Genomic DNA, 10,726 nt, shown 5'->3' with positions numbered 1-10,726 from the left:
TCTCTCTCTCTCCCTCTCTCTCTCTGTCTCCCACCCCTCTCTCTGTCTTTCTCTCCCTCTCCCTCTCTCTCTCTCTCTCCCTCTCTCTCTCTGTTGGTCTGTCTGTTTGCCTCTCGCTACGATATCGTTTGGGAAAGACGTGCATGTCAAGGATAGTTGAAGTAACCAAGTACTTAACATACCGTCGGCAAGCCTTTCATATGTTCTAAGCCTAGTAGCAACATTTTTCAAGCTAGTGAATAAAAAAGGTATAATTTCACATTTTGTCTCCAAGTTGTACCTAAATTGTGTACCGTTTCTTGTGGATTTTCGTTTTGTTTGTTGGCTTTTTGTGGGTGTCTTATGCTTGTTTTTTTGTTGTTTTTGTTGTTTTTGTTTTGGTTTTTTGGGGGTTTTTAGGAGGGGGAGGGGGTGTTGGGTTTTGTTTTCTTTGGGTAGTGGTTCTTCTTTTTTCAACATTCAGAAGTTGAGTTTTGACCAAAGATTTTTAGCACATGCTACAGACACGACAGATTTAAAAACTGCCATAGGAAGAAAACTATTGCGCTTAGGACATTTGATTAGCTGGCCGACTGGTCTATCAAGGTGTGTGATGGTGCCATTTAAATGATATACGATACATGTATCTGCTACTTAACTCAATTCTGGTCTTTCAACACCGCCTAAAGTCACCCTGTTTGGGTGCACTTAAAAACGTGAGATTGTTGAGGACAGGGGTGGAAGAGGTGGGAATACACGTTGTACCTGACGTATTCAATTCTCAATTTTTTTAATGAGTAGAGATTATTCAAGAATTTTGGTTGGTGCTTTGTTTAGAGAGAATCTTGCTGTGTTAGTCAGGTTTACAACTGAACAGTGAAAAAGTTAACTCGCGGGCTTCAATATGAAACTATTTTTTTCCTCTTTCAGGAGCGCTCCGCTTCAAAGAACCAGAGTCTCCTGACTCGTGGACTGGTGTCAGAGACGCCCTGGCGTTTGGGGACGAGTGTCTGCAGCGAGTGGCCCTCAATGATGCTTTCCGTGATCCGAACGCTCGTCACAGCGAGGACTGTCTCTACCTTAACGTGTACACGCCCGCACGTACAGACTGCGACACACTGTTGCCCGTCATGGTGTTTATCCACGGAGGAGGGTACAATTCTGGGTCAGGCTCATCCTATGATGCTTCCTACGTTGCAGCTAAAGGAGTTGTCTTTGTGACCATTAACTACAGGCTCGATCTTTTCGGATTCCTGTCCACAGAAGATGACATTATGCCTGGAAACTATGGGATGTTGGATCAGGTCGCCGCTCTGAAGTGGGTGAAAAATAACATTGCTTCTTTTGGAGGCGACCCAAATATGGTGACTATTGTTGGACAAAGTGCTGGGTCAGCTAGCGTCTCTCTCCTCACTATGTCACCGCTAGCCAAAGGTCTGTTCCACAGGGCGATCATGGAAAGCGGTTCCTCTCTCTCGCCCTTCGCTATCGAATATCCAGGAAATCGAATGACCCCTCGCATTGCGGCCCGATTGATCAGCAATGCCGTTAACTGCAATGACTTAAATAATTCAACTGCACTTTTGTCCTGCTTGCAAAAAGTAGATGCAAATACGTTGCTCAAGAAATCTCTTGGAATCACTGGAGCCGTACAAGCAACCCTCATCAATGTTCCTAGAGTAGAAACAACGTTTGGTTTTCTGCCAGACAAGCCAACTGCCTTGATGTTTCGGGGGCAATTCAGCCACGTAGATACTCTGAGGGGGTATAATAGTGATGAATTTGGAGGATTCATTCCGGCTCTCGCCGGCCCACAACCAATCACAATGGAAGTGGCGAAACAGGTTTTGAGAGGTCAGACGGTACAGTTTACCAATCTCGACCGGGTAAAGGTTCTTGAGGCGATGGAGGCAACATTTCTCAAAGATAAGAAAACCCCTGACGCAATACAGAGAGGTACTCTTGACGGTGTAGATTACTTTATATTTGGGGCTCCAATGATAACGGAACTGGACGATGTTGTTATCCACGCTCCAGAAAAGAAACATTACTTGTACCAGTTCAACTACAGACCAAGCTTCAGCAAATCCCCACCATGGATGTCAGCCCTACATGGACAAGAGATGTTTTACCTGTTTGACGTTCAGCAGAAAATGTTCACCGACACGGGAAATGGTCCACCTAATGCTGACGACATTCTGGTATCTCAACAGATAATGGAAAGATGGACCAACTTTGCCAAGACAGGGAACCCGACGTCAACTGCTCAAAAAGGCGGAGCGACGTGGAACCAGTACAGCTCAACAAACTCGAACTGCCTTTTCATCAATTCTGCTTCCAGTGAGAGACTCTTGACCCCAACTAAAGTCGTCGATTTTTACCGTAAAGTTCTCGACACTCTTCAAGAACCCAACCCTGCCCCTGCCTCGGCCCATGCCGGAAAACTGTCTTCCATTCCGGCGTGGGGAGTCATTTTATCGAGTATCTTTGTCATTCTGTTGAGACGTTGATCTCTATCATTCTGTTAGGACGTTGATCTCTGTAATTCTGTTAGGACGTTGATCTCTGTCATTCTGTTAGGACGTTGATCTCTGTCATTCTGCTAGGGCGTTGATCCCTCTCAGCTCGGGTCGGCCCTGACAAGCAGGCTTGAAGCCCACCTCCTAAATGATCTTTTTTTCTTCTTTAGTAAGAGTTTTACGGCACTTGCAACTCAATAAGGTCATACAAGTGCCGAAGATTAGAGGTGTTACAAGAGAGTAACAAACACAACAATGAAAGAAGGGAGATAAAGACGATAGTTGTTAGATAGGAAAGAAGAGGTCAAATGCACCAGAACGCACGCCAACCACCCACTTGATTGATCTAATTTGCGTTAATTGGGGGGTGGGGTAAAAACATAAATATTATCTTTCTTAATCAGACTATAGCTACACGTTACAAAATTAAATGATATCTTCCTTTCTTTTCAACGCCTTTGCAGAACTTTGTCACCACACCCCCTGACCTCCGATTAACACGTAAGCTGTACATATCATGGCATAATTATGTAAAAAGAAAATATGAAATTGAAAACCTAAGTGTTCTAAACCAGAAAATGTTACATAAAACTATGAAATGAGTCAGCAAATTTTAAGATGTCAGTTTTTGTCATTGATACAAGTGTATCATGACACGGTGGAATCAAGCGCTCTCATCTTGTATATTATTTTTTTTACACATTTTTGTAATTCTGCAAAAAAGATTTGTATCATACGTGCGTGATTGTGGATCAGTTTGTGAGTGTGAGCATAAACTAGTATGTGTGTATGAGTGTAATATGTGTGTGAAAGAGAAGGTTTGTGATAGAGCATTTACATATATGTGGATCTTTGCGCCAAGGCATGCACGCAAGTGAGCGTGCCTGCGTGCGCGTGTGTGTATGAGTGTGTGTATGTACGTGTGTGTGTTTCTGTGTTTCTGTGTGTGTATGTGTGTGTGGAATGTGTTTTTGTTAATTGTGAAACGCCACACTAATGTGCCAACCTTTGAACAATACATGTTAAAATATGTATTTTTCTTTTTTAATCGTATCTCGTTTTACCTTATCTTGTCGTACTTATCTTTTCTTAGCGCTCTGTTTGCTCAACGACCATCATAAAACACTGAAACAATCTCAGCGTCTTGGGAAGCGTACAGTGCAAGCAGCTGATTAAGCGCTTAAACACTAACAAACCCACAACATTGTTCACAGTCTATAAAAGCTGAATACCCATTTCCACCTGGGTGAAGTGAGGAAAATTCGTGTAAAGTGCTTTTCCCAAGGACACAACGTCGGGCCCCACGACCTTACGGTTGCGAGTTTGAGAGTTTATCCACTAAGCCATCGACTTTTTTGTTTGTTTGTTTTTTTGTTTTAGTAAAGGTTTTACGGCGCTCGCAACTGTATAAGGTCATATGAGCGCCAAGGGGTGGATGTCAACAGAGAAGTCCTTACAGGGATTCAGACTTACTCTGCTCACTTCTCTAGCTTCAACAGCACAAAGTCTGCTTCGACTATTAAAGCACCCCGGAAATAGCGGGTCACAAGAGTGTGACAAACATGCAAAAGAAGTATAGAAAAATGACGATAGTAAGGATTAGAAGCGAAAAAGAAGAAGTTCCCTGTTGTAGTTCAGGCACAATTATGAGCATGTCATTGTTGGATCAGCGCCTTTACAATTCTACAGTGCACTAGAAAGAGAAATGCCCCATGGCTTTCAGTCAGTGGCATCGCCCCGAGGGGGGGGGGGGCGTAGAGCCACCGACGTAACATAACAGTTCGTTCTGATGACGGTATGAATAGATTTCTATACCTGTTGGTTCTTGTTTTAATGTTTTGCAACAAAACGCTTACTTCTAACAGATGTCAGGTATTCCGAATGTAATAGATAGTTGGCTCTGAGGGCGTATAAAATCAATTATTGAGGTTGGAAAGCCAGGGGAAGACTAAGGCGACGCTGGAGTGAATCTGTAGCAGACACCCTCAAAACTCACGGGATGTCCCTCCTACAGGCCACTCGCCTTGCTTCAGACAGACACCTGTGTCTCCCCGCGACACCCACCGGTTCAAGCGGAAGAAAAAAGTAAAGTAAAGTAAAGTAAGTAATGGATATTTGGTGTCAGCAATGATCTTCTTTGCTGTTTTCACCCTAATGACGTTTAAAGTCCAGTGATAAAGAAAACTCTATCCAAACGTAATTTGTGTCGTTTAGAGATTTTACCGCCATAACAGCAAAGTCCAAGAGCTTTTAAGCGTTTCCTTATTGAATGTTTGCAATATATTTCTGTCAGTTTCAAATTACTTGAATTTTCTTTACAAAAATGTTACCTCTCATTAGCCTTTTTCATGTTACTGGCAACATGTTAGTTTCGCAAAATTCTCGTCCTTTATTTCTAAAATTAAAACATTTTGTTCATAACGGCGAAAAAGAAAAAACATTGTCTCTTTGGTTTTCTCATGTAGTTTATGGGTGCCCCCCCCCCTCCCGAAAAAGTAACTTCTTTCTGAATATTTCGCACAAAATTGGTACTAGTATGTTGAAATTTGGAAAAGATATGATTCGTTCAAAAGGAAGTTGTTTGACATACAGTTCATAAAGAAAAGATTTGTTTTCGAAAACGGAAATGGTTTTATAAAAACCACCCATAAACGCAAAATGCACCGATTTAAAAGCTCGTGTAATGAGAGTCATGAAAAGATTAGTTGTTTTTCTCCCTTTCTTTTCTTTTTAGAATCTAATCTTTCCATCCCAGTATAAACAAAATGTATTTTCTTTTACAGACTTTTACAAAAATGTTTGTAAAATTCTGGAATTCCAAGAACCAGTGATCTATAATAATATGTCCTTCTTTGAACTCTACACTTTTTAACGCATCCTTCGTAACGTTCAGTGGTTGCCAAACACAAGGATTCACCCAACCGTGAGTAATCAAAGCCACACACACTGTACACCTTATAGTATGGAGTTATATCTAGAGACAGTAGGGGATACGGTGAGGTTGCACAAATAGGCAGCATTTGGGGCATTAACATATCCTGAAAGGTGAGTATTGGCTTCGCCGATGAACCAGATGTCATAGAAATGTTCACGTTTTTCAATACGAGGGAGGAATCATGAACACATTGCTATCCTCTGATCCATGTCAGCTTCGCGAACAGGAAAAAGGTACAATCGTAGATGAGGATCTACCTTGAGAATGCAGACCGTTGAGATATAGAAAAGTCCTAGCTGCAGACATTTTCTACGGATGACATCGTATTGGGCTCATCTACTGAATGCTGCACCCTGGTAACGTTTAAAGGGTTGTGAAGGGTGTGTTTTTAACCTGAAGTGGTCATTTTGTCAGAGAATTTTTAGATCTGATTCTCTACAGATATTAACAGATGGACCATTTTCACCCTTGACATCAAAGGGGGCCTTAAGGACACTTGAACATTATTTCCGCACCTTGTGAGAAACTTACGAAATGAGTTGGTGGGGAGAAAATGTTCAATACAAAAAGCTCTCTGCTCTTTACTTATCTTAACCATGATCTCAACCGTCAAAGGAAACTTGAGAAAAACTATCTGCAAACTTCCATTAGCCTGTTAGACTACTGTAGCGTGCAATATGACCCAATCGTTAGAACTTTTAGTGATAGGCCTAATGCGAACTACTCGCAGTGCGGTATGCTTCAGAAATGGGGGCATAGCTGAAAATGGGGGTTTTTTACGCTCTATATAGAGAAAAAATATTCTGTGAATTTATCTGAAATGAATATCACACAAATTCCTTTTGACTCCAAAATGCTGCGAACAAATTTGAAACCCAAAACTTCGGTGTGGAGGAAAATACTTACCCCAAAAAGTTGTTTAGTTGTTGTTGTTTTGTTTTTTAGTTTGTATTGTTTGTTTGGTTGGGTTGTTTGTTTGTTTTCGGGGGGGTCACCCTGTACTGTCAGATAATTGTCCTCACACCATTTATTTGGCAGACGAATTTCACTTCCTCATAGTACCCTATTTTCGTCGTAACGTATGATCCTTTAGATGGATGAAATCAATAAATTTGATGACGGTTCTAACAATCTGTGTATTTGAGCAGTCGTTTCTGTTGATGTATTGTTATAAAACTAGGGACAGGACAGAGCCCTGGGCGCGCTTGGTTTGTTCTGTTTTGTTTAGTTGTTGTTGTTGTTGTTTTGTTGTTGTTGTAGTTGTTGTTGTTGTTGTTGTTGTTGTTGTTGTTTTTGTTGTTGCTGTTGTTTTTTGTTATAATTTTGTTTGAGTTTGTTATGTTTTACACCGACTGTGATTTGGCAGTTTAGAAAGAGGAACATAGTGAAGAAGACGGCAGCTAATGTAAAAAGGAAATCAAGACTAACTTTTGAATAGAAGAGAAAGACCGAAGCGGGAGCATTGTATAGATAGAAGCTAGAGAGTCATGCCTTAATGCATTAGACGGCAGAATATAAATCCTTCCTCCTACCCTCTGCAAAATCGAACAAACTGCCCGAATTAACCTCTTGGCTCACTATCGCTGGATTTTGTGTATAAATGTACACAACACGAACATTATCATCTGCTGTGACGAAACTGTAGCCTTAGGATACAACCCGAAAGCACGATTACTTGAAACAATTCCCCATTTACAACAATGCTGGCCAGCCCGGACGATTTGATCATTTGTGGGGTATCGTGGTGAAATGAGACTTTCGTCAAAATAATGAATTCTGATATGTTGGCATTTTTCTGCCGGTTTGGCATTTTTATCAGATTTTTGTTTTTTAGCTCAACACCTTTCTTGTCCATTAAAATACATCTCAGGGTGGAGTTTATTGAAAAAGGTTGATGATAAAAGGCACACAAAAAACTAAATTTTCATTTTTCAAGCACTCTCTACCAATGTAATACACCAAACTTTGGCAGCCATTTTCCCCCTAAGTTTACCCCTGAAACGAGACCCCCCCCCCCCCCAATCTCCTTCCACCTCAAATATCTCGACTGTTGATCAAATCAGTGTGCATATTTTTCATCCAAAGCAAGACAAACGAGCAAGATGATACCAACAACTCAAAAAGCGTAAAATTATCCAACGCCTGATTCCACCGCGTCATGACACATTTTGGCCGGGGGGGGGGGGTGTCATTTCATACCTCGCTTGGAAAATACGCTAGGTTAGGGGGTACGATAAGTTCTGCATGGTGTGTAACTCCAAGCAGTGTCAATGCAGAACCAGCAAGCAGACGCGGGAACCATTTGTAGCAAACTTGCAAAATGCTAGAGGAAATACAAGGAAACGTTGGCCCAACCCTTGGCCGACAGACAGACCCGAAATTCTAAAGTGGTGGTGGGGGGGGCATGGAGGACCTGCGGCGAACAACAACCTACGCACTAGAGACTGTGATGTTCATTTAGAAATGAACGAGAAGAAGAAAAAAGGAGCGATAGAATAAGTTTAGTCTCTTAAAAGTAGCAAAAGTGTGGTGTGTGTCCGGGGGGGGGGGGGGGGGGAGAGAAGGGGGGAGCTCTAGCTTAGAAGAGCAAAAGAAGAATCAGTTGAAAGATAACCAACGCTTGTTTTTTTAAAAACAACAAGAACAATAACAAAAACCCACCCGCTTCCTTCGTAGTCAGAATTTCTTAGTAATAAAAATTATCTTAACTATAAAACAATCAAAATTAATGGGATATAACAATAATCTACTCACAGCATCAGAAATCACAACCTCGTTTTCCGATTTGAGTCGAGAACTTCTCAGTGTAGCTTGTGTCCATAAACAACATTACTGCGCCCCTGCACTATACACTTTGTCCATGGGTGTTTTAAACTTTAAGTCGTAAATAACCCTCGGCAGCGGCAGGTGGTAGGGCTCATGTACTGTGCGTCTGTGGATGAGGATTAATTTTTAGTTGAGGTTTTACGGCCCTCGCAACTGCATAAGGTCATATGAGCGCCAGAAGATTTGAGGTGTTACAAGAGGGTAACAAACATAACAAAGAAGGAGGGGAGATAAAGATGATATATGTTTGACAGGAAAGAAAAAGTAAACCGCACCAGAGCACCCGCCAACCTCCCACAGTCCACTTCTTATTTTTAAAAATAGTTGCTATAATATTATTATGCTCTACCGACTTTGCAGTAATCTAGATTGGTGTTTCGTATGTCATGAAAAAAGAAAATGCTGGAATGTTACATCTTCCCCATATTCCTATACGGCACAGAGACCTGGGTTTTGACAAGGAAAGAAGAAAACAAAATAAATGTGAGGCAGCGTGGTTGAATCAGGCTCTCGTCAAAATAATCGAAATGAAGAAACTTGCATTTTTCTGCAGGTTTGTGAATTTTTATAACATTTTTGTTTTTTGGATCAACTCCTTTCATGCAAATTTCTGTGTGGGTTTTTCTGAAAAACGTTCATTAAAGACACAGGAAATGTAAATTTTCAGTTACCACGGACTCTTAAGCTAAGGAAATAACTAACCTTTAGCAGCCATTTTCTCACTGATTTTGCCTCTGAAAACAGGTTACCCCAACCTCCTTCTTTCGTAAATATCTCGACTTGTATTCAAGATAAGTGGATACTTTTTTCATCCAAATAAAGACAAGAGAACAAGCTTTAAGATGACACCAATAACTCTACATGCCCAAAAATTTACGAGTGCCTGATTCCACCACGCTGCCTCACAAATGCGTTTGAGATGTGGTGCTGCCGTTGAATGGCCAGAATAAGTTTGAAAACAAAAAAGACGAACAAAGAGGTGTGTCAGATTCTGCACACATGACAGACTCTGCTGAGCAAAATGAAATGTAGAAAAATGCAGTACTATGGATATTTAAAAACACGAGACCATAGTGAAAGAGATGTTTGAAGGAAAGCTGAGGGGAAGGACAGCCAGAGGAAAGCAACTAACAACATGGATGGACATCGTATGAACATGGCCTGGCCTGGGTATGGCAAAATGTACAACGGCAACTCGCGACCGATAAAGATGGAGGGTCATTACACGTCAGCCTCAGAGTCAGAGATGACACCTCCAGGTATCCAGGCATCTCATGACAGAATCTACATGGCACTGTCCCTTTTTTTATTCCTGCACCCATCTACCCCCCCCCCCCCCAACACCCCCAAAACAAAATCACCCCAGCTCTGTACCCATCCACCCACCCCCTAATCCTCACCCACACAGCAATAATAATTATTAAATTGCACCTATTCACAGAAGGAGATAATGAGCCCATAATTTACAGAAAGTTAAATATAACTACAGGTTACAAAAAAGCCCCCTCACAATATGACATTATAATGGGCAGTAGCCTGGGGAGCGATATCAAGAAAATACATTTGTGTCACAACGCGGTGGAATCAGGCACTCGTCAATTTTTGGGCATGTAGAGTTATTGGTATCATCTAAAACCTGATTTATTTGCCTTGCTTCCAATGAAATAAATACCCATCTATCTTGAATAGAAATAGAACTCAAGATATTTGCGATTGAAGGAAGTGAGGTCACCATATTTCTGTGGTGAAAGTAGCATGAGAATGGCCGCCAATGCTTGGTAAATCCAATAACTAAAAAGCCCTTGAAAATAGAAAAAATGACATATTTTGAGCCTTTAATCAATGTTTTCAAGTAAGATTCACTTGGACATAAAAATTATGTTTTTATATGGACATAAAAGAGGTAGAGCCAAAAAATAAAAATTCGATAAAAAATTTCCAAACTGGCGGGGAAAATGCCTCTTTGTCAGATTTCTGTCTTTTGACGCACACCTGACGCAGCCTCACATTTCCTATTCCATAAACCAGCCATATTTGTGAGTGGCCAATCACAGCACAGCGTGTCATAAACAGTCTTGAGTGGAAAGGGAGACAAGCAGGAAGCGGAAATTTGTGCTGGCTTTTTCTGTTGGTTTCGTTTCTCTTTTGTGTACGAGATACTATTTTGTGTCTGCGTATGTGTGTGTGTGTACGTGTGTGTCTGTATGTGTGTGTGTGTACGTGTGAGTCTGTATGTGTGTGTGTGTGTGTGTGTGTGTGTGTGTGTGTATGTACGTGTGAGTCTGTATGTGTGTGTGTGTGTATATGTGTGTATGTACGTGTGAGTCTGTATGTGTGTGTGTGTATATGTGTGTATGTACGTGTGAGTCTGTATGTGTGTGTGTGTGTGTATGTGTGTGTGTGTGTGTGTGTGTGTGTGTGTGTGTGTGTGTGTATAGATGTTTGAAGGAAAGCTGAGGGGAAGGAC

General features: G+C 41.3%; 1 protein-coding gene across 1 annotated transcript in view; it reads left to right on the top strand.

The window, feature by feature from the left end:
• Positions 1–2,640, top strand: part of LOC101856266 (cocaine esterase) — a 10,946-nt gene extending 8,306 nt beyond the window's left edge. Inside the window, exon 3 of the mRNA XM_005098772.3 lies at positions 910–2,640. Within this exon, the coding sequence (XP_005098829.1) occupies positions 910–2,489 (1,580 nt within the window). The 3' untranslated portion in view covers positions 2,490–2,640. The remainder of the gene's footprint in view (positions 1–909) is intronic.
• The last annotated feature ends 8,086 nt before the right edge of the window (positions 2,641–10,726 follow it).

Source organism: Aplysia californica, unplaced genomic scaffold (genome assembly GCF_000002075.1).
Source record: "Aplysia californica isolate F4 #8 unplaced genomic scaffold, AplCal3.0 scaffold00193, whole genome shotgun sequence".
Taxonomy (NCBI): domain Eukaryota; kingdom Metazoa; phylum Mollusca; class Gastropoda; order Aplysiida; family Aplysiidae; genus Aplysia; species Aplysia californica.
This window is presented reverse-complemented; position numbering and strand designations above follow the sequence as displayed.